We start from the raw sequence: 23,816 nt of genomic DNA on the forward strand, positions 1-23,816 counted from the left end.
ACGTTGCCAACTTCTAATTTTCAGTAAGATTCAAACACTTCCAGCTGATTGCAAGGAAACTTGCTTCGGTCCAATGTTCGCATACATTTGGCTATTGTTTACATAATGTGCATCAAGTGCAATTTTTTATTTTATTTTTATTTAACCAGGTAGGCCAGTTGAGAACAAGTTCTCATTTACAACTGCGACCTGGCCAAGATAAAGCAAAGCAGTGCGACACAAATAACAACACAGAGTTACACATGGAATAAACAAACGTACAGTCAATAACACAATAGGAAAACAATCTATATACAGTGTGTGCAAATGATGTAAGATTAGGGAGGTAAGGCAATAAATACGGCGTAGTGGCGAAGTAATTACAATTTAGCAATTAAACACTGGAGTGATAGATGGGCAGAGGATGAATGTGCAAGTAGAAATACTTGGGTGCAAAGGAGCAACAATAAATAAATAACAATATGGGGATGAGGTAGTTGGATGGGCTATTTACAGATGGGCTATGTACAGGTGCAGTGATCTGTGAGCTGCTCTGACAGCTGATGCTTAAAGTTAGTGAGGGAGATATGAGTAGACAGGGCAGGGCAGGGCAATGCATCAGAGATTAAAAATACATACCGGAAATACAAGCCGACAGAGCCAGACCGGTGCCTCAAAAAGTCTGGTTAATAATACTTTCCTGTGGACATCTTATCTTCACATCCTATCATCAAAATGACCAACACCACAGACAACCGATAAAGTCAGTTTAAATATCATTGTATTCATCATTCTGGCTTCTTTTTTAGGGCGACTTCATTTCAGTCTGATGCATTAGGCAACCCTTCTGGTAATTGGCTGACTCCACCCATTTGAGCACACCGTATTCCTACAGATTCACTGTTGACAGATGCCTCCCTTTCCCCTGCCCTGCCCTGCCCTATCTGCTCAGGTCACAGTGGCCAGTCATTGGCCACACACATGTCCCTCCCTGCTCCTTTTATTTGTTTTGCTGATGTGATGATCTCTTTCTTCCCTTCATTCAGACTGTGCACCAGGTATGCTCAGTAGAATATAACACAGCTTGCTGCTCTGCTTGCTCTGAACTCCATTTTTGGCTTGACACTGATCTTCCGCTGTTGGTTTTCCTTTGTATCTAGGTAGGTTTTTACAGATGCCTTTGTTTGTTCTGATCTATGTATGATGCTTCTGTTGTAGAGATTACCGCAAAGCAAAATTCAGAAACTTGTTTTATTTCCTAACAACAGTTTTAAAGAGTTAAATGCATGTACATGGACTGTCAACCTCCAGTACTTATACTGTTTTAAACATATGTCATTTAAAATCATTTTTTTCTCCATCACCAATAGGATCGTCAGCCCACAGACTAAGCCATGACCCAAAGCAGCATGTCCCGTGAGGAGGCCTACAGTGCCCTGATGAGGGGGGTCAAGGAGCTGGACCTCAACGGGCCAAACATACCCAGCGACTTAATACTGATCGGCGACCAAGCCTTCCCACTGGCCATGAACGCCCGTGGCCAGGTCCTGATGGCTGCCTCATTCTACGGCCGAGGCCGGGTGGTGGTGCTGGGTCACGAGGGTTACCTCACTGCCTTTCCTGCCCTGGTGGAGAATGCACTGACCTGGCTGACAGGCTCGTCCTGTGACAGCACTACCGTGGGCGTTCACCCGAGCTGTAAGGCCGTGGCTGACAATCTGAGCTACTCCAGCCTCCAACCCAAAGTAGGGGGCTTCTGCGAGGGCCTGGGAGTGTATGTGACGGATGCGTACTGCGTGGGTCCAGAGGTGAAGGAGCTGGTAGAGTTCCTGAAGGCGGGAGGCGGGCTGCTGATGGCTGGCCAGGCATGTAGCTGGGCCGAGGGACCCAAACAGAACACCCTGCTGGGTTTCCCTGGGAACAAGGTGTCCAGTGTGGCTGGCATCTACTTCTCGGACCAACTTGGGGAGCTGGGTACTCTCCCTGTGCCTCCACAGATCCCTTCCAGCTGGCTGGCTGTGGCGTAAGTATTGGGCACTTCATAGAGAGAAGAGAAAAAGGCGGTGGCATATTAATATAGAGATACTGTAGTAAAACGGAAATGTATACATGGTGGTATTTTCTGCCTCATATCACCACCTCCTATAACCAGGTGTAAAAAACAAAACAAGAAAGCAGAGTTTATTTAACTCCAGAAATCACCTGGTTTAATAAATGTTTAATCAATTGTTTATTTGAGCTATTTTTATGTGTCTTAAGTTCTTGTCAAATCATACCTACACTTTCACTCTCTTCTTTCCCTAGGATAGGCAAGGACTTCAAGGATGACCTGGAGTTCCTGCTGGAGGGCGTGACTGAGTTTGATATCCAGGGCGGGACTATTTGCTCAGAGGTGCTGGTACACGGCCCTCTGGCATTCCCCATTGGCACCACACAGGACGGCAGGGCCTTTTTGGCCGGGGCATACTACGGCCAGGGCCGAGTCATCGTGGTCACCCACGAGGGATACTTGGGCCGAGAGCAGCTGTCCCCCTTCATGCTCAATGCCGTGCGCTGGTTGGACGAGGGTCGTAACGGCTTGGTAGGCGTCCTACCCCAGCTCGGTGCCGCCCACACCCTGCTGAGCAAGTCTGGCCTGCGCTGTGAGAAGAGCGGCTTCAGGAAGGAGCTCAGCGTCTACGTCTGCACCTCCTACAGCGACGCCCAGGCCGACGAAATCCAGGACTTTGTGGCCGAGGGCGGGGGCCTACTGATCGGGGGCCACGCCTGGTACTGGGCCCAGGCCAACCCGGGTCACAGCGCCATGACAGGGTACGCAGGCAACCGCATCCTCAACAAGATGGGCCTCAGCCTATTGGGGAACACTCTGGTTGCAGGCTGCTACAAGGCCCCAGTCCCAGGTCAGACCTGCTCTGAGGGCTTCCACTTCCGCCACCTGCTGCGCCGCTTTGCTGATCACGTGACCCAGGGCGAGGCGCTGACGGACCATGAGGAGGCCGGTCTGAAGAAGCTTGGCGGCGACTGTGCCAATTATCTGCACATGCGGGCGCACGACTGTGCCTCGTACACCTCGGTGGTGGCCATGCTCACTGACGTGCTGAAGGAGGCAGGCATCCCCCAGGTGTGCCACAGCTGTCCGGTGATAAGCGCCAAGGACCACCTGCTGCTCAGTGTAGGCGCAGAGGTGTACAAGGTGTGCCAGGACCCAGACGCCCTACTGCCTTACCTGATCAAGGACCAGCCCATGATGCCTGCCTTGTCCAATGCCAGGGTTAGGATCAACTGTAATACAGCAGGTTAGTAGTCTCTCATTCTCTCTTATGGGACATGAGCTCTAAAATGGAGGATCATGGGTCTAATGGAGATGGTTTAGTCTTGGGAACCAATATGAAACACCAGGAGTAATGGCTTAGCTAAAACGGGGGCGAAAAAATACTTTTCGCAATAGCTACTCTGCTTATATGCAAGTTCAATGGTTAGCGTGGTAATACGTGTTTCTAACCTTACTCTCACTATTATATTTTGTTGTGTTTGAATATAACCACTACTGAACATTGTCTTAGGAGGAGAGGAGTGGCTCAGCACTGGTCTGTTCCTTTCCCCTGGGATGAGGACGTACATGGCCATGCCACCACAAATCGTCAACCAGGGCTGGAAGGTATCCAATACTGCTTTTTGTTTTGTCTTATAATTATAAATTCTATTGAATAAACAAATGTTTTATTTGTTTTGAGATCAAGCCCTCAAGAACTTTGTGAATTGATTGACTGATGCCCCTGTTACCATCAGGTCCAGATAGGCTGTCAGACTGACAACATTGGGAATTCGAACGAGCTGAAGCGAGCGCCAGTGGTTCATGAGCGCTTCCCCATAGACTCAGAGATGATGCAGGTGTGGAACCTGTGGGGCGGTCTTCTCTATCTCATCGCCCCTCCTAAGACCCAGGTGGAGGGGGTGGAGGTCATTATTCAGGGGGCTGTGCCGGCCCCCTACTACAAGACTGGTAAGTGGGTGGGAGAGGTGGGAGCCTATGATGCATTTTACACTTTGGTCTTATAATGCATCCAAGGGATGTATTATAAAGGTGTTACAACTATGAGTTGCTATAACTCATGAGTTGTTATGACCACTTGTAGCAAGTGTTATAATGCACTATAAGTGTGCCATTATTATATGTGTGTGCCTCATAGAAAGTTTCACAGAGAGGGTATTTCAATGAGACTAACCTGGATAAATACCAGGTGAATAAAATATAACACAAAGTACATACACCATAAAGAGAACAAAATACATTACTCCATCCAGCCCCCTCATTTACTCATTTACAATATATGTGTCTGGGACCCTTTTGACTTCATCCAGGCAGAATATTTCATATCTTTTAACCTCTTTTTATACCCAATTTCTTGTAAATGAATCAAATCTTTATTCATTTCCTCAGAGTTGTATTCATGTATTCTGATCTGCTATTCATGTATTCCTAAAACATAATTGAGTTGCTTCCTGCTCTCTGTTGCCATTTAGAATGTACAATGATGAAGGCTGCCACAGATTAAAAGGGGTAATGACACAGCCTTTGTTCTGTATGAAACATCTGTAGAATACAGAGATGAACTAAGCTGAGAACAGCTATGCTCTCAGATAGACTGTGTCATTGCAGCTGTGTTACTAAAACTGAAGCTGAATCCCTGCTGTTATGAGAATGGATTTGCAATGTGCTACTCATCATTGTGGTAGGAAATCACACTGTACCAAAGATTTGTCTTGTAATAGTCATCATGAAGGCCATTTAATGTATGTTGTTCACCTATGCTAGGCTTATCTGTTTCCTCTAATTGGCATACCAAGCTGAGATGAGATTGATTGATCATGAAGACACACAGCCCGGTCATAACACCTCATTAAAATGATCAATTCTGTCAGATTATCCAAGATTTTTCTCCAACCCTTGCCTCTCTCCTGTCTCTAGGGGTGACCACACCTGCAGACTGGGCAGTTCTGCGGACCGCCCCTTCCCCCTGGGCAGAGATGGAGTTTGAGAACATCATCCTGACCGTCCACTCTGATGTGGTCCGAGGTCTGGATCGGCCTGACCTGGTGGCAGCGCTCTGGGATGACATCATGAGGGGAATAGCTGACCTGGCTGCCGTCCCCGCAAAGTTCCCACGCAAGGAGCGCTTTGTGGCCGACGTCCAGATTTCCCATGGTCAGCGTCTGTTCCTCTTATTTCTTAGCATGGACTAACTGTCATGACTGGAATTGACTATGGTAGGGGACTAGGGATTGTGTAATTGCTGGATATGAACAGGAAAAAGAGAGATTATCTGAAAAGACATTGCCCCCCAAAAAATGTATATGTATTTTGAGTCAGGTAGGACAGTACCGATACAGTTTCTAAGTGAGTAAGTTGTTGTGCTGTAGAAAATGTGTTGTATGCAAGTAACCTCTTCGGCTGTCCCCATAGGAGAACCCCTTTTGGTTCCAGGTAGAACCCTTTTTGCTTCCATGTAGAACCCTTTCCACAGAGCTACGTGGAACCAAAAAGTATTCTCCCATGGGGACAGACACAGAACCCGTTTGGAATCCTTTTTTTAAAGAGTGTATAGCAGTGGGCTGCACAACCTCTGCCCTGCCAGAATCCAGACATTGATCAGACAATCTTCTTCCTCTCTCCCTTCCCCCCTACAGGCTTCATGCATGCAGGCTACCCTATCATGATACAATCCTCCTCCGCCCCAAACCTGGTGAACCCTGTGGCAGCCCGCAGCTCGGGCCTGTGGGGAGCCATCCACGAGCTGGGTCACAACCAGCAGAGAGGAGCCTGGGAGTTCCCCTCGCACACCACTGAGTGCACGTGTAACCTGTGGTCTGTGTACGTGCACGAGGAGGTGTTGGGGGTGAATAGGGATCAGGCCCACCCCAACATGGCGCTGGCCAACCGACAGAGCCGTGCCGAGGGGTACGCTAAAGGGGGCAGGAAGCTGGCCAGCTGGGACATGTGGGTGGCACTGGAGACCTACATGCAGGTGACATGAGATTGTAGTGATGTATACTGTATAGTACTCCATGCTGCAGAGTATGTTGTGTACAAACCCAACAGTTAGTGCTTGTGAAAAGGCATGTGTAGATAGACAGGAAAGTATAGATGCAACAGTAAAACATCTACAAAAAAAATTACTTTATCAAGGGTTGAGTTTGTGTAAACTGTTTCTCTTCGTTGTCCTCCTTCCCACCAGCTCCAGGACCAGTTTGGCTGGGACGCCTTCAAGAAGGTGTTTTCTGCCTACCACACCATGCAGAACGTGCCCAAGGACAACCAGGGAAAGATGAACCTGTATGCTGAGACCTTCTCCCTGGCGGTCGAGAGGAACCTGGCTCCTTTCTTCAAGGCCTGGGGCTGGCCCATTGAGCCCGCTACAGAGGAAAAGCTCTCTAACATGCCGGTGTGGAGCGACCACCCTATGGCCCAGTATGGCTGACCTATAGGGGATGTCACCCCCTTATATTGGGGGTCAGAGGTCACAGGTCAGGGATTGCTGGTGAAGGGTAGGTACCGTTTGGTGACGTGTTAAGGTGAAGGAGTGGTGATTAGGACTTTGCTGGCCTGGTGTAGAAATGCTACTGCAACAATCATGGTTGCGTCTGTTGTGCAAAGAAATAAATAATTATATCGGTTTTTGAAGTCATCACAAAGGGCTGGCTGAGGAGATTGGGTCTATTGTTGGCTATAAATGCAATAGTATATTCTAGTGCACTTCAGAAGAGTCCGCGCAAGTGCCTTATTAATCATAAGTCGGATGTTTTACAGGGTCTATTTCATTCCAAATGTAGTTATGTGCCCAGTGAAGCCCCTTATTCTGAAGTTGTGTATGTTCTTGATACTGTATACAAAGCTATAGAAATGTACCTCTTGTTATTTAATTTGTATTATTATTATTATTATTATTATATTATTCTCACTTATTCCTAGAAAGCACATATAAAGAATAATAAAATATGTATCTCTCCAAACATAGTTTTTTATTCATTCACTGTAGTTCATAATTACATTTTCACAGTAGAAAGCACAGGACTGGGCTGAAGGACTAGTACTGGTATGTGAACTGAAGTTTTAGCTCACTTTGCCACTGTCAAATCATGAATAGAAACGCATGAGTGGGATACTACTTCTCGGTCACTGCTTGGCAGTTGTTGTGAAACAAGTCCCCTGTTGGTGCTTTAGAGTAGTGCTGCAGGAAACCGTTCAGCTTCAGCAGTGAGTGCTGGTCCACTCAGTTCTGCTCAGCGTTGCGGGTGGTGGCGCCGCCGCTATGGACAGGCTTACCGTTGTTGTCCACACAGCAGTAGGCGTTCCAGATGTACTCGGGGATGTTGACGCATCGGACGTTGTCCTTGACAATCCAGTTGTCTGTGGAGGGGATGGCGCCCACCAGCACGCAGGCCTGGGCGCACCGGGCCTTGAACAGGTCGGTGAGCTGGGACTCGTGGCGGACCCAGACGTTCTGGTTGAGCTTGGGGTTCTGGGGCACCACGTTAGTCAGGGTGAAGGTGGCGTTACGCCTGGGGGGGAAAAGGAAGTGGGTGACCGTGTGAGATTAAGAAGAGAGAAAAAGGAGAGATATATTTTAGGTTTAAGCAATTTGTCATGAGATTAATTAGTAAGTGTTACAAAGTAGCAATGGCATATTGAGTCCCAGTTGGAGTCAACTTTGAGGCAACGTTGTGTGTTTGTTGGGTTGCATTAATACTTGTACTTTACCTTGTACTTAACTTTCAGCTCAATAGTCTACCATCATTATTGTAATCCACAGTGAACTAAGAAACAATTCTAACAATCCTAACAATACTGGAATTGGAATTGCATGATATCTGTTCAAAGCAGAGTCGGTATTGTGGAGTAGACTACCTGCATGGTGTCCATTGGGGTTGAGATGGCCGCGGTCGAGGCCAGAGTGGGTGTAGTCCTCGTTGAGTGTCTGCTCTCACCCAGGTAAACCCCAGAGTGATCTTTCCCCAGCCAGTACCCATCCTTCATCTCTGCACCCCACAAGCTGGGAGGGAAAATAAACTGCTGTTACAACCCAAAGTTTTAGATCAATTCAAACAGAAAAGATAATTTGTCTTTAAGGCAAATTATGTCTTTTTAGGCATCTCACTTTATTTCAATGTTTTTTCCCCCAATTTCTTTAGACAACAATCTGCCTCCATATTGTACAACACAGGACACAACAAATATGATGATCTAGAGCCTTTTTGAATTTGTGTCACCAGCATAGAGTTATTGATGTGAGTTGTTGAGGAGACCATCCTATGGCAAGTCTGTTTCTAGCCACAGACACATCTGCCCTGTTCTCATGACCCACCTGGGGCTCCACAAACCAGCGCTTCTCCCTGCCTCCTCCGTTGCTGGGCTGGAAGCGGTAGGCTGAATACACAGCAATGCGGTGGTTGGTGTTGTATAGCGTGGCAAACTGGTACCTGTTGTAGAAGCGCTGGCACAGGCGGGCAGCACCGGGGGTGTCAGCGCCCCAGCCGAGTACCTTCCCTGGTAAAAATACTTCACACACTCTGGGATGTCCTTGAAGTTGGCCATCACATCCCCCTCAACAAGGGACAGGGTTCCAGCCAGGAATACAGACAGGGCTATTGGGATCGGCATCATTGGATGGGACGTTCCTACTTCCTAGTTGATTGCTTTCGTCTCGTGTTCTCTGGTCACGACTAGCTGTGTCTGCCCACTCACCTGTCCTGCACCAAGCTATGCCTCTGAAGCAGAGCACAATGGTTGAACCTGTATAGCCTGTTTAACCAGCAGGTCACAGTGTCTGGGTAGATCCAAATGTACATGGTTCTCTCAGGTGGTGTGTACATTACATAGACCAGCTGTTCTGCTTTTGATGAAACCAAGATTGAACTTAGATGCACTATTGTAAAGTGGTTGTTCCACTGGATATTATAAGGTGAATGCACCAATTTGTAAGTCGCTCTGGATAAGAGCGTCTGCTAAATGACTTAAATGTAAATGTAACTCTTTGGCCTGAATGCCAAGCGTCACGTCTGGAGGAAACCTGGCACCATCCCTACGGTGAAGCATGGTGGTGGCAGCATCATGCTGTGGGGATGTTTTACAGTGGCAGGGACTGAAGAATAGTCAGGATCGAGGCAAATATGAATGGCGCAAAGTACAGAGAGATCCTTGATGAAAACCTGCTCCAAAGCACTCAGGACCTCAGAATGGGGTGAAGGTTCATCTTCCAACAGGACAACAACCCTAAGCACACAGCCAAGACAACGCAGGAGTGGCTTCGGGACAAGTCTCTGAATGTCCTTGAGTGGCCCAGCAAGAGCCTGGACTTGAACCTGATCTAACATCTCTGGAGAGATCTGAAAATAGCTGTGCAGCAACGCTCCCCATCCAACCTGACAGAGCTTGAGAGGATCTGCAAAGAGGAATGGGAGGATCTCCCCAAATACAGGTGTGCCAAGCTTGCAGCATCATGCCGAAGAAAACTCGAGCATATAATCACTGCCAAAGGTGCTTTAACAAAGTACTGTGTAAAGGGTCTGAATACCTACCTGTATGTAAATGTGATATTTCCGTTTTTCTTTGTATACATTTACAAACATTTTGAAAAAACAGTTTTTGCTTTGTCGTTATGGGGTATTGTGTGTAGATTGATGAGGACAAAATAAAATTTAATCAATTTTAGAATTTGGCTGTAACGTAACAATGTGGAAAAAGTCAAGGGGTCTGAATACTTTCCGAATGCACTGTATGTAAAGTCTAGTAAGTGTGTGTGTGTAGGGGCAGTGCAGATAGTTCCGGTAACATTAATTGACATTTTAGTTGAAAAATTTTAATCAGAAAGACGATAGAGCAATGTGCAGTACCAGTCAAAAGTTTGCACACACCTACTTATTTTTGTACTATTTTCTTCGTTGTAGAATAATAGTGAAGAAACATATGGTATCATGTAGTAACCAAAATAGTGTTAAACAAATAAAAATATACATTATATTTGAGATTCTTCAAAGTAGCCACCCTTTGCCTTGATGACAGCTTTGCACACTCGTGGCATTCTCTCAACCAACTTCACCTGGAAGGCTTTTCCAACAGTCTTGAAGGAGTTCCCACATATGCTGAGCACTTGTTGGCAACTTTTCCTTCACTCTGAATTCCAACTCATCCCGAACCATCTCAATTGGGTTGAGGTCGAGTGATTGTGGAGGCAAGGTAATCTGATGCAGCACTCCATCACTCTCCTTCTTGGTCAAATAGCCATTACACAGCCTGGAGGTTTGTTGGTTCATTGTCCTGAAAAACAAATGATAGTCCCACTAAGCGCAAACCAGATGGGATGGCGTATTGCCGCAGAATGCTCAGGTAGCCATGCTGCTTAAGTGTGCCTTGAATTCTAAATAAATCACAGTGTCACCAGCAAAGCACCATCACACCTCCTCCTCCATGCTTCACGGTGGGAACCACACATGCGGAGAGCATATGTTCACCTACTCTGCGTCTTGCAAAGACACAGCGGTTGGTACCAAAAATCTCACATTTGGACTCATCAGACCAAAGGACAGATTTCATCCGGTCTAATGTCCATTGCTTGTGTTTCTTGGCCCAAGCAAGTCTCTTCTTATTATTGGTGTCCTTTAGTAGTGGTTTCTTTGCAGCAATTCGACCATGAAGGCCATACATTTAGCAAGTGAGTTAAGAACAAATTCTTATTTACAATGACGGCCTACACCGGCCAAACCCAGACAATGCTGGGCCAATTGTATGCCACCCTATGGGACTCCCAATCACAGTCGGTTGTGATACAGCCTGGAATCAAAACAGAGTGTCTGTAGTGACGTCTCTAGCACTGAGATGCAGTGCCTTAGATTGCTGCGCCACTCGGAAGCCCCACAAGACGTTGAGATGTGTCTGTTACTTGAACTCTGTGAAGCATTTATTTGGGCTGCAATTTCTGAGGCTGGTAACTCTAATGAACTTATCCTCTGCAGCAGAGGTTACTCTGGGTCTTCCTTTCCTGTGGTGTTCCTCATGAGAGCCAGTTTCATCAAAGCGCTGGATGGTTTTTGCGACTGCACTTGAAGAAACTTTAAAGGTTCTTGACATTTTCCGGATTGACTGACCTTCTTGTCTTAAAGTAATGATGGACTGTCGTTTCTCTTTGCTTATTCAAGCTGTTCTTGCTATAATATTGACTTGGTCTTTTACCAAATAAAGTTATCTTCTGTATACCACACCTACCTTGTCACAACAAAACTGTCTGGCATACCTGTTAATTGAAATGCATTCCAGGTGACCACCTCATGAAGCTGGTTGAAAGAATGCCAAGAGTGTGCAAAGCTGTCATCAAGGCAAAGGGTGGCTACTTTGAAGAATCTCAAATATGAAATATATTTAGAATTTTGGTTACTACATGATTCTGTATGTGTTATTTCATAGTTTTGATGTCTTGACTATTATTCTACAATATAGAAAATAGTAAAAATAAAGGAAAACCCTTGAATGAGTAGGTGTTCTAAAACTTTTGACTGGTACTGTACATTGTTATGTTCAAACTTCTAAATGACACACATTTTTCCTTCACATGTCAATCTTATGGTAGAGCTTCTATGAAGTATTGTTGGTGTAGTCAAAGTCAATGGCTAAGTCTTGGTTGTATAACAGTAGTCTCGTGTTGGCTTCCCAGGCAAGGGTAAACCTAGCTAGATTCCTGGTCTGGTCTCACCCTCTTGGTAGACGCGCTCGCCCAGGAACCCTAAGAGGCATGAGGGGAAAATACAGCAGATCAGATTAGAGATATCAAAAGTGTGAAACAAGGGATTTAACCAGGCATGGTTTTTCCACAACAGTAGGCTTCTGAGGACACTTACATCAAGTAAATAATTTGACTATAACCTTGTTAACTCAGATCTACAGTATACAGTACAGTCTTAGATTTGTCATGTATAGTAAGTACTTTGCCTTGGCCATGCACTCTCATCTTTCATATCAATCATTCACACCATGTTGCATTCAAAGTGGTAACTGGCTGTCAAATTGTGTCTGGTTTCCCCATTCACACAGACAGTACATTGTAATGAGGGTTGGTGCTGCTCTTAAAGTCTGCCACTAGATGTCAGGTTTGTATCAGATGTTTGGGATGTAACAGGGAGGCCTGGCTACTGTACATGTCCCATGGTCCTCATGGTATAACATTCCAGAATGCAGGCAGTAGCAGTACCAATTTTTACCCAGTATACATTTATCCAGTAGACATTGTTGTAAAATTGAAATGTGCTACATCTCAAAATGTAGAATTATTGTCTTGAGGATTGGTTTTCCGGGAAAGCTAGAACACGGCACACACAGGCTGATTTTTGGCAGACATTCATTTGCGGCTATTAAACATGAGTGACAAGTGAACACTATTAAGCTAAATAATGACAACTGTTTCTAATGACCCGGTCATTAATTTGTCAAGGCTGCATTACTGAATGTGAATAGACTTTCCTTGACTTACAGGCACATGTGCCTATATTGACATTGATCCTGGTCACTCAATTGATTGGCCCATTCCTTTTTAATTGCGTGTTACTAATCACATGGATTATGGGTAAATAATGCTTATGGATCAGACAGATTATTACTTTAATAGTTGTCTGTCTGGACGCCAATGGTTTGTTCAGAAGTGCTGCTTTCCTAGTTATTTGCAAGCCATTGTTGTGCATACTGTGTAGTAAAATGTGTGTTTAGTTATAAGTGTGTAGCATGTGAGTGATACAGTACTGGGCCACTGACTGTACCTGAACTGTGCTTAGTGTTCCAAATCTTGAGCCCTTTCCACAAATTGTCATCTAGCTACCTTTCTGGTAGGCTACTGCTGGACCGACAGTGGACTATAGCTGGACTGAGGAAATCATTCAAAGCACAGTCTAAGGTCCTAATGGCCCAATGACTTGAGGAGACAAAAGGTCAGACTGCATCCCAGGCTATTCTTTAAGCATTATCAGCCTTAGACCAGACAGACAGACAGACAGACAGACAGACAGACAGACAGACAGACAGACAGACAGACAGACAGACAGACAGACAGACAGACAGACAGACAGACAGACAGACAGACAGACAACAGACAGACAGACAGACAGACAGACAGACAGACAGACAGACAGACAGACAGAATCAAATAGGTAGCCTACATTTTAGGCACCCCCATCACCCAATCACTCCCTTCATTTCCCTCTTCTTTCCCAACATCAATTCATTTAAGATGTATTCATACATTTCCAATATATTTATGTATTAGTCCTCCCTCCCTCCCTCCCTCCCTCCCTCCCTCCCTCCCTCCCTCCCTCCCTCCCTCCCTCCCTCCCTCCCTCCCTCCCTCCCTCCCTCCCTCCCTCCCTCCCCACACCCTGTTACTGTAATCCATCACTGTTCCATCATCCACCATGCAAACAGCCCCAGAGTTACCATGGCAACCACCATGGGCCCAGCTATGCGCAGCTCTTCCCTGATTGGCTGGCACAGAGGCAGTCTGAGCCTGTCTGGTAGATGTGGTAATTGGCTGGGAGTCTCAACCCCCCCCCCCCCATCCACTTCACATACAGATACACACAAACACAAAACACGCATACAGTACTATAAACACACAAACACAATCCACATAAGCTTCACAGACATCCTTGGAAATGGAAGAGGGAGACAAGGGGTCAGAATAACGTGGGCAGGAAGAGAGGTGGGAGTAGGCTAGTAGTAGTCTCTTGTTTGCTGGATGGGCGGGGGGGTTGGATGGATATACAGAATTTGGGATAAGGTGGAAGTGGGAATTTGCCAAGAAATGGATGGAAGAATATATATATTTTAAAATACAAATTTTCCCCAAGAAAAAAAGGTGTGCACTAGTGATGATTCTGGCTTCTGGAAGGTGAAGAATGGAATTCAGGATTTGCTTGAGCCAGGTCTCTCCAGGACTACAGTATGATAGATGCCTATTCTCCAATCTATCCCATACAAACATTATAGCTCAAAGAGAACCTGTTTGCTTTCAAGCCATAAGAGGTTCAAGTAATGCAATCATACTGTGGTAGATCATTATATTTTTGGGAGAAAAGTGCTCGCGTGGGTTTATGGATCCAAGCTCCAAACCATCTATTGTAAATAGCGTATTTATGACACTTAAAACATAATGGATGAATTTTCAGCTTTTCACATTTTCTTCAGAAATACACAACCATTGCTAAATTGGTGGGTGTTCAGAGGCTCCACACAGACACACACCACAGCAGACCGTTTCAGGAGTTACTACTTTTATTAATGATTGTTTGTAAATGAAAAAAGGAGTCAGGACAGAAAAATGTGGGAAAATTGGGTGCCTCGAGAAAGACAAGATGAATTTACAGTGAATGAATGAATGACAGCTATGCAGTTGCAGTCAATATTTCAAAGCGTTCCCAGGTAGGTAGGAGACAGCAGAGAAGGAAAAAACAACCCACGTGTCCAGGAACATTTGATCTCCATCAGGGTAAATACTAACAAATTCATTTTATCCAGTGTTTCTTTTTTTCCAACAGACAGTTACAAGAAAGGAAAATGTGCACACACTCACACAGGAATTTATTATTTGGGGAATAAAAAGCAAGATCACAGCACGACAATTTACAAGAGGGCCAAAATCCTGCTTCGTTTGAGGACTGGCCAATAATCTTCTTTCCCTTCTGATCCCACCCCCAGTCTAAAGATGGGGGGGGGGGGGTCAAAGGTCATATCTGAGCTTGAGTCACCCCTCTTTCTGCAACTGCATCTTCTCAGATAGTACAATCAATGTAGTTTGACCACCACATCCTCATAAGTGCCAGGAATAAATTCAGAAGTAAAGGCTTATCAGTAAACACTTTCAGATCAGCTCACCTCATTCACACAGAATCACAAGTCATCATCTGGCTATTCCCTCAGTACTGGCTCTGAACACAACTCTGATTGGGTATTGGTGGGAAACTTAAAAGGATGGAACAGTAATGTGGTGAAGTTTTTCACATTGTCTTTTGAGGAGTCCGTCCATTAAAAGGTGAAGAGTTGAATTATTGAAGGATTCACCGCTAGGACACAATCTATCATGACACACTGCACTTATCACAATCAATCAAATTCAGTAGAATAACATCCTGTCAGTCTGGCCCGATACCACATCTGTTCTCCAAGGGTCATTGTCATGCGACAGCACAAACAGATCTGGGATCAGGCTACTGTCACTCGGGACCAACTACAGTAGCGAGGACTGAGGCTTCAGCAGTACCCATTCTAGTGTAGTACACTAGTGTTGACTGTATTGTTGGAGGTATCGGAATGCAGCCTGTGTCATGGAGAGGAAGTTTGAAAAATAATAACCATCTTTTCACTGTCTTTGTTTGTTTTTCGAGGACCTCATTATGAGTTTAAAGAGACTGTGTGTATCCCAAATGGGACCCTATTCCCTATGTGATGCACTACTTTTCACCAGAGCCCTATGGCCACTGTTCAAAAGTAGTGCACTATAAAGAGGAAAGGGTGTCATTTGGAATGGAACCACTGACAGACAGCGCCTTCAAGTCAGTCTGAGTGTCTCTCCCTCTCTCTCACACACATAGACACACACACGTACACACACACATGCCAAACAAACAAACACACTGTGCAAAATGTTTGAAGTAGAAAAACACAGACATAAACAAATAAGAGAACAATACTGAGAGAGAAGAGGTGAAAACATCCCTAGTTATTCAAGAAAAATAAATGAAGTAGATATCAAAATATGAAATTGAGAGAATTTCTGGTATCACATGCCTAAATGATGGTACATACATTTTGGGTAGCACAGGTAGTAACCTTTTCCCCAACATGGCTGTGTGTGTTGGATCATACCATAGGAGAATATAAACACATACATTTGAAGAGTGAGAGACGTTCCAAATATGGAGGCTAATAGGACAACCAATTTTAAGTGCATTTAAATAGACAGAAATTGTATTTTTGAGTTCATATTTCGATATGCACTGAGACGGTGAATTATGAAATGGCAATTAGTCTTTTTGATAAACAGAGAGAGTGACAATCTATTTACAGCAAAATGTCTCCCAACCTAAAGCTCTAGGAAGAGTAGGAGGGATCATTGGACCAATCAAAGTTGCAGCCTCATACAATAGTCCAGTCAGATAGGCCACTGGGGGAGGGGACTTTGGGTTGAAAAAAGACTCGTCTCAGTGCAAGCTCACAAACTCACATGCTGGCGTCCCAGTTAGTAGAAGTCCTTGCTTTTAGCTTACTATTTGAAAGCACATTATATTACAAGTTCCTAGCACACAAAGCAGTCTTGCAGATAGTAAAGAGCTCATTCTACTAGTTTTGATGACTTTTCACAAAAATGAGTTATTCTTTGAGAAAAAACAGGGCTCGGAAGAGAGAAACGGCGCAAGCTGGCTTGAATTCGTTTGGTCCAACAGAAAATGTAATACAGTAAGTCATGGTGGTGTTTCTAGGAATCAGAATCATCAGAAGCCCCTCCCCTTCCTGCTCCCCGACCCTGCCATAGGTCCTGCCTAGCACCTGGTTGGCTACGGTTGGCTCTCATTTCCACGCAGTTTTAGGAGGGCACATTTGCCCTCACTCACACACGCATACACACGCACATATACAGATGGACACACAGACACACACACACACACACAACTTTACCCAAATGGGTCACAAACACATTATTGCGAATTAAGTGTGCTTTCTTAAATACATTTTATCCTTAAAATATCTTTAAAAACTATAATGTTAACACCATGCAAATAAAGTACCAAATAAAATGTAAAAAAAACATTTGGGCCCTGCATTTTTGACAAGGCCAGACAATAAAACCTGCATTGTCCACACTTAAAACATACCTACATTCTTGCTAAACACAAGACAAAATACACCAAGCTCCGCCAAAGTCATAGCAGTCTGATGTTGGCTTTTTCAGTTGTTGTTTTGAAGGAAATGAAGGTAACCAGAAGTTCATAGTTGAGGAAAACCTTTGCTCTAATTCATAATTTTTTTGGACACACAATTTGATCTAAGTGGCTGATGGCAGAGTGACAACCTCTCCACTCTCTCTCCTCTGTAAATGTCATAAAGCCACAATAGCTCTGCGCGATGCTATCAATCCCAGAGTACTTCACTTTCAAAGGCTTTGAGTGGCGGCTCCATGTGGGAGGAAGGGGGCGGGGCTGCAGCTGCTTTAAACCTAAGGAGGAGTCTGGTCGTCACTACGGCCTGCTTCTCCCTCTCTCTGTGTACTCTGCTGCCAGGGCCACAGCCGAGTGGCCCAAATACAGGGCCCAAATGTATGGGAGTATAGGGCCATAGTGGCAGCTGATGCTCGTTAGGGCTCCTCTAAGGACCCTTCACAGGGGAGAGCGTGCCTCTTGAGTGCCCTTCTGGGCTACTGATAAACGGCTCTTTGGAGGCAGACGGTGGAGGGCCGGCAAGCCCCGGGGGGCAGCCCAGTTAGGCTATTGATGATCAGATGCTCCCCGCTGAGGCTGCTGGGATAGAAGGTGGTTCCTCCTGGGCCAGAGGTGCCGGAGGTGGAGGGGACTCCAGGGGCAGGTGGCTGGGCCTCAGCAGGGGCAGACTGGGGGAGACCTGGATGGAGCATGGTGCACCCTGGGATGTAGGTACTTCCATTGACGTTAAAACAGCTGGGGCTGGGAAACCTGATGACTGGAGAGGTGGACAGACGTCTGTTGTCGTTTTGTAGAGGAGGAAAAACTGCAGGGCGTTGAGGGTGTCTTCTCAGATTGGAGTTGGTCCAGTTGTTATGTTTAGGGGGGGTGGTGGGTAGCGTGGTTGATTAGGTCAGGGTGATGTAGGCCGAGGCCTTCTCTTTCAGCTGTCGCAGACACAGATGGCAACTCCAGCTCCCTGGAAGATCAACAGTTCACAAGTTCACTGGTTATTGGAAAGCCTAGGGATTAACCCTAGCAGAATAAATGAACACTGTAAATTTACTGTGGTCAGGTAGTGTGATAGATTTGCAATCTCTTAACCATGTCAACTTGACTTGCAGATGACACAAGCATTATGCACATGGCCTTTCCCCTTATAATGAATGCACCAATTTGTAAGTCGCTCTGGATAAGAGCGTCTGCTAAATGACGTAAATGTAAATGTAAAATAATGCATCTACTGTATAAGTGACATTATGAACCCAGCCATTGCATGGTCATCAATTACCGACAATATGCCGGCCTAGGTATACTATACTGTATTCTATAGGACTACACTAGGCCTATATCCTCCACATATCCTGTAGTGTACCTACCCTCTGGGGGCTCCGCCATAGGGGGACTCAGGCAGTACATATGGTAGCCTCTGTCACAGTCATCACAGAATAGTAACTGATCCTGGAACAAGGAAACACACAAACACAAATAATGTTATGACATCATCAATCAAATATAGCACATACTACACATAACACACAGGCCCAGATTTGCTACACGTTCACACCCGGTGCAAAGATTGCACCCATTTTCTTGTGTGTTATTAACCTTTACTAAGGAGGAGGAGAGTCCAGGCGAGTGTGTGTTGGGGTAAATGGAGAGTGGGATATGAACGCAACAAGTAAAGTGCTGGTCCCGTGTTTCATGAGCTGAAATATCATTATCATCCCTGTTAGTTAGCATTTCTCCTTTGCCAAGAAGCTGATTAAACAGCATGATCATTACACAGGTGCACCTTGTGCTGGGGACAATAAAAGGCCACAAAAAAATGTGCAGTTGTCCGACAACACAATGCCACAGATGTCTAAAGTTTTGAGGGAGCGTGCAATTGGCATACTGACTGCAGGAATGTCCACCAGAGCTGTTGCCAGAAATGTTTTATTTCCCTACCATAAGCCGCCTCCAATGTCGTTTTGGAGAATTTGTTAGTACGTCCAACCGGCCTCACAACCGCAGACCACGTGCATAGTGTCATGTTGGTGAGCGGTTTGCTGGTGTCAACGTTGTGAACAGAGTGCCCCAAGGTGGCGGTGGGGTTATGGTATGGGCAGGCATATGCTACGAACACAATTGCATTTTATTGATGGCAATTTGAATGCACAGAGATACCGTGATGAGGTTCTGAGGCCCATTGTCATGCCATTCATCCGAATGGAAGCTGAAAGCCGAAACCTGGAAGCTGAAAATGTCCCAGTTCTTCCATGGCCTGCATTCTCACCACACATGTCACTCATTGAGCATGTTTGGGATGCTCTGGATCGACCTGTACGACAGCATGTTCCAGTTCCCGCCAATATCCAGCAACTTCGCACAGCCATTGAAGAGGAGTGGGACAACATTCCACAGGCCACAATCAACAGCCTGATCAACTCTATGCGAAGGAGATGTGTTGCGTCGCGTGAGGCAAATGGTGATTTTCTGATCCACACCCCTACTTTATTTTAAGGTATGTGTGACCAACAAATGCATATCTGTACTCCCAGTCATGTGACATCCATAGATTAGGGTCTAATGAATCTATTTCAAATGACTGATTTCCTTATTTGAACTGTAACTCAGTAAAATCCTTGAAATTGTTGCATGTTGCGTTTATATATTTTTTCAGTATAGATGTTTTGGGAGTAGGAAGGAGTGTGTGTGTGTGTGTGTGTGTGTGTGTGTGTGTGTGTGTGTGTGTGTGTGTGTGTGTGTGTGTGTGTGTGTGTGTGTGTGTGTGTGTGTGTGTGTGTGTGTGTGTGTGTGTGTGTGTGTGCGTGTGGTGCTCACGTCATTCTCGGAGGTGCCACACAAGCTGCAGGACTTGCACTCGATACACTGCCAGCGGTAGGTCCGTACTGCTGCGGTCATGTTGACTGTGAACTGCAGGCAGGACGGGTGACCTGGGGACACAGAGAGGGACATACACACTCTTCATGTTCCACTTCATCGCCATCGTTGTCGTCGTCATCAAGTTGGGCTTGTTTCCACTACACCAACACAAAGTAACATCTGTGTAATAATGACACATTTAAAACCAACTGAAACCGGTGTCCATAGGAGTGTCTGTCTGTCCGTACCTGAGCGTCCACAGTCGGCACAGGAGATGAGGTCCTCGGGACAGCCGGTCTTCTTGGAGCCGCCCAGGCAGAAGTCACAGTAGCCATTAGGGATGACTGACCCGTCTGCAGCTTTCTTAGCTGAAATCACACAGGTGGAAAGGTTAAATACGATAGAGCTCTTTCCATAACAAACACTCTCTTACAGAAAAGCTGCATATTACTCTTATGTTCTATGCTCTAGAATATAAGAGTAATCCAGCATTTGTATGAAGCTCCATTGAGCACAGACCTAGAGCACAGAGTCTATAGCTATGGTCTGTGGTTACTGATGACCTGCTACTGAGGCTGGTGTAGAGCTGAGGACTCAACAGTCTTAGAACTAGACTGACGTAGGAGGAACATCGCAGGTTTGGAGAGAGAAAGAGGAAGAGAGAGAGCGAGAGACAGAGCGAGAGAGAGAGTAAGCAGAAACGAGTGAAAGCGGCAGAGACAGGAAACATAGAGTGAGAGAATATGAGACTTCCAGCCAACCAGACTGCAGAGCGTCCCAGCTGGATAAAACTCACCCTCTTCCATATGTTGGTTTTGGTAAAGCAAGCAGCAGGCCCGCTGAAGCCTGGGACTCGCCAGCTCGTGCTTAGCCAGGGAAGGGACGAGTAAGACGGGAAGGGAACTCCACTGGGAGGCCCAGGGGTCTGTTAAATATTGTCAAAGGAGCGGTGGGGGGGTTGGGACAGACTTGCTGTGCATCAAGCGGCAGGTGCGCGGCGGGAAGCCATTTTAGAATAACCATTAATGGAGAAGAACGTCCCCCTGCATGCATCCTCGCTGTCTCACTGACTGCAGTCGATTGCATAATAACTTTAATAGCTCTGATCACGTAACCAGGACAGTGTATTTGATTGTGTCCTTTTTTCCTGTATTAAGATGCAATGCAATGGACAGGAACATCACAATGACTCATCATCGTGCCATGTAAGACAGAAGAAGACAAACAGACAACAGTATACAGTAGACTAGACAAGTACACACAGGAATTCATCCCGAATACGTAAACCACACACACACCCCCCCCCCCACACACACACACACACACACACACACACACACACACACACACACACACACACACCCACACACACACACACACACACACACCCACACACACACGCACAAACACACACACAGAGAATTCAGCAGCAGTCGGCATGGTGGAGTAATCAGTGGCTGTCTGGTGTGTGATTTGGAGAGCCAGGGCCCTCCCCAGCGAGGTCATTAATCCAGACCAGGGTGGATTGTGGCAGGGGGGGGGGGGGGGGGGGGGGGAGATTGGGTTTTCTGCTCCACAGGGTTGGTCAATAAACCCCAGAGAGAAAAAAAACAACTCTGATCAGGATGAGAGGAGAGGGGGGAGGAGAAAAGAGCAGAGGAGCTGTCCGTGGTACCAGCGCAGCAGGCAGCTCTGTACTTTATTGTATAATGAGGAGCAGTAATGTACAGTGGAGTGGTACATTACGTACATTCAGGGGACTGTGGCAAACATACCACTATCGCCACCTTCGTCTACAACACTTGCCACTTGGGCACTGAGCTATGTATGGACTATATACAACAGGTACATATATTATGCATGTACAGTGCAAGCATTAAAAGCAAGGCAAAATAGGTTTATTAATGAAATACGTCACTTTGAGTAAGGTTTTTTTTTTATTAAGCCTCTGGCCGTGTGAAGAAAACACACACCCCTTCTTTGTATGTATTTTATTTCAACAGACTACTGCTGACTGTGCTTTACCACAGTCCCTGGGGAGCAAAACTGTATATGCACACACAATTACATAAAACTATATGCCAAACGGCACATACTACAAACAGTGTTGCTCTGGGGCTCTGTGGACCGTGAGGCTGCGAGGACCCCTGAGAGTGAATCAGCAGGCCCTGACACATCTGTGTGTGAGAGGGCTGCCTGCTGGCCTGCCTGCTCAGAAAGGAAAGCCCATCAATGATTAAATGCCTGTGGCCATGTTTAAAGTCTGAGACGCTAACCTGAGGTAGTATATACTTAAGACAGACAGAGAGAAAGAGAGATAGGGAGTGAAAAAGAGAGGAGGGGGGAGAAGGAGAAAGAGAGGGTGGGAGGGAGAGGGAGACAGCAAAGCGAGTGGAAGAGAGAGACATAGAGACATACAGACCAAACCAGACAGAGAGACACAGAAAACTGTCAAACAGGCAGACAGAGACAAAGAACATACGTGAGAGAGGTAGATAAAAATGATCACAAGTAGCACGTTCCTGAGGTTGTCAAGGGTGATGCACACCTCCCTCCCTCCATCTCAACTCCAGCTCCACCTTTCCTGTAACACCCCTCCAATTACTGGGAGAATACAGGCAGAACAGCACACTTCACAGCTTTTAAGTGTGTCTCGGGAACCCACTGGGAATTAGGGGAGAGAGATGAATCCTCAAATACCCCCTTCATATCTCCCCACTCCCTTCCGTTCCCTTCTCTCGCTTTCTCTCCCCCTAACTCTCTCCCCTCTCTTCGTCTACCTCTCTCTCACTCTCTCAGTATAAGCCTCTCTACCTCTCTTCCTCTCCCCTCCGCCTCTCTCCATCCCCCTCTCTCTTCCTCTTTTCCGATCTCTCACTCTCCCAATCTCTCTACAACCCTCTCTCTCCGCGCTCTCCTTTTTCTCTCCAACTCACTCTCCATTTCTCACTCCTTCATTCTCAATACAGCCTGCGCCTGGAGTTTCCACAATCTCATTCTAGCACAATCCCTGGCCTAAGATCCATACCGCACTGGCTGGTCAATAAAGTGGCCACAGCATTATCGAATTAACACTTCCGCAGGAATACCCACAAGCACCTGTTGCCTGGTCTCACTTTCTCTATGCGTCTCACTCTCCTCCACACTTTCATTCCTCCTTTTGCTCTCTCACCCATGTCTCTTCACTCTGTTTTCTGAGCACAAACCTATTCACACAGGTCCCAGCATACAGTACAATGAGCTTAAACTCATACACAGTGCCAACTATTAGAAAGCTTAACTTAGTTATTATGGTTTTGCACCTGACAATAAAACAGGGTTTCACTAAAGCAATCCTACTAGTCTAGGGTTAACCAGTGATGGTGCTGTCTATGATGTTACCTGTGAACAAACCATACCAACAGAGACAGAGATCAGCTCCTAGTCTCACCTACACACCAACACACTGCCTTCCCCACAACACAACACACATTGCAGCATGGCAGGGGAGCAACTAGAACAGAAGAGGAGAGAGGAAGAGAGGAAGAGCAGAACACAAAGAGGAGAGGGAAGTGAAGAAGTGGCTGCTGCTGTGTCAGAGCGTCAGTGTGAAAACACACACTCTGCACTCCTGTCGCCAGGCTGCTTAATGATGGGAGCACCACACCTAGACACACACACATACTGATACACACTAATATAATGTATACATACACTCACATTCACAGACAATACACGCACACAGGCGCAAACACGTGCACAAGCACACACCGGAACATGTGCAAGTACACACTGTGACAAACGCACGCACGCACGCACACACACACACAGATTTATAGCCAGCAGATCTTTGCATAATAACTTTTAAAGGCTCGTTCCACTCCCAACCCCCACCCTCTCTCTTTAACGTGACGAATGAGAGTCCCTCTGCCCCCAATCCAGCCTTCAGTATCAGCTTTCATCCAATGCATACACACACTAGGGCTGTGACGGTCATGGAATTTTGGGTGACATTTTGGATGACAGTTATTGTTTTTTCACAC

The 23,816-nt window shown here is 46.0% G+C and overlaps 2 protein-coding genes and 1 pseudogene across 2 annotated transcripts in view; 1 reads left to right on the plus strand and 2 right to left on the minus strand.

Annotated features, from left to right (window-relative positions):
• The first annotated feature begins 1,020 nt into the window (after positions 1 to 1,020).
• LOC106580827 (TRPM8 channel-associated factor homolog) lies at positions 1,021 to 6,970 on the plus strand. Its single transcript, XM_014162292.3, has 8 exons — positions 1,021 to 1,139; positions 1,350 to 2,002; positions 2,284 to 3,275; positions 3,543 to 3,637; positions 3,769 to 3,982; positions 4,949 to 5,185; positions 5,668 to 6,005; positions 6,216 to 6,970. The coding sequence occupies exons 2-8, from the start codon at positions 1,374 to 1,376 to the stop codon at positions 6,456 to 6,458; spliced, it is 2,748 nt and encodes a 915-aa protein (XP_014017767.1). The 5' UTR covers positions 1,021 to 1,139; positions 1,350 to 1,373; the 3' UTR covers positions 6,459 to 6,970.
• Positions 6,971 to 7,024: 54 nt separating this feature from the next.
• On the minus strand, positions 7,025 to 17,639 carry LOC106580901 (endonuclease domain-containing 1 protein-like; annotated as a pseudogene).
• The window catches only part of LOC106580828 (zinc finger protein neuro-d4), a 42,100-nt gene continuing 32,553 nt past the window's right edge, over positions 14,270 to 23,816 (minus strand). Inside the window, exons 9-12 of the mRNA XM_045703628.2 lie at positions 20,043 to 20,162; positions 19,753 to 19,865; positions 18,306 to 18,387; positions 14,270 to 17,905 (exon numbers count right to left, since the gene is read on the minus strand). Of these exons, the coding sequence (XP_045559584.1) occupies positions 17,835 to 17,905; positions 18,306 to 18,387; positions 19,753 to 19,865; positions 20,043 to 20,162 (386 nt within the window). The 3' untranslated portion in view covers positions 14,270 to 17,834. The remainder of the gene's footprint in view (positions 17,906 to 18,305; positions 18,388 to 19,752; positions 19,866 to 20,042; positions 20,163 to 23,816) is intronic.

This window comes from Salmo salar, chromosome 20, assembly GCF_965601325.2.
Source record: "Salmo salar chromosome 20, fSalSal1, whole genome shotgun sequence".
NCBI classification, from domain to species: domain Eukaryota; kingdom Metazoa; phylum Chordata; class Actinopteri; order Salmoniformes; family Salmonidae; genus Salmo; species Salmo salar.

What these genes read in the sequence shown, in the direction of transcription:
- LOC106580827 (XM_014162292.3), top strand. Translation starts at nt 1,374, where the DNA reads ATGACCCAAAGCAGCATGTCCCGTGAGGAGGCCTACAGTGCCCTGATG. An exon ending in CGACGTCCAGATTTCCCATG is followed by an intron (nt 5,186 to 5,667) that starts GTCAGCGTCTGT and finishes TCCCCCCTACAG; the next exon opens with GCTTCATGCATGCAGGCTAC. An exon ending in CACTGGAGACCTACATGCAG is followed by an intron (nt 6,006 to 6,215) that starts GTGACATGAGAT and finishes CCTTCCCACCAG; the next exon opens with CTCCAGGACCAGTTTGGCTG.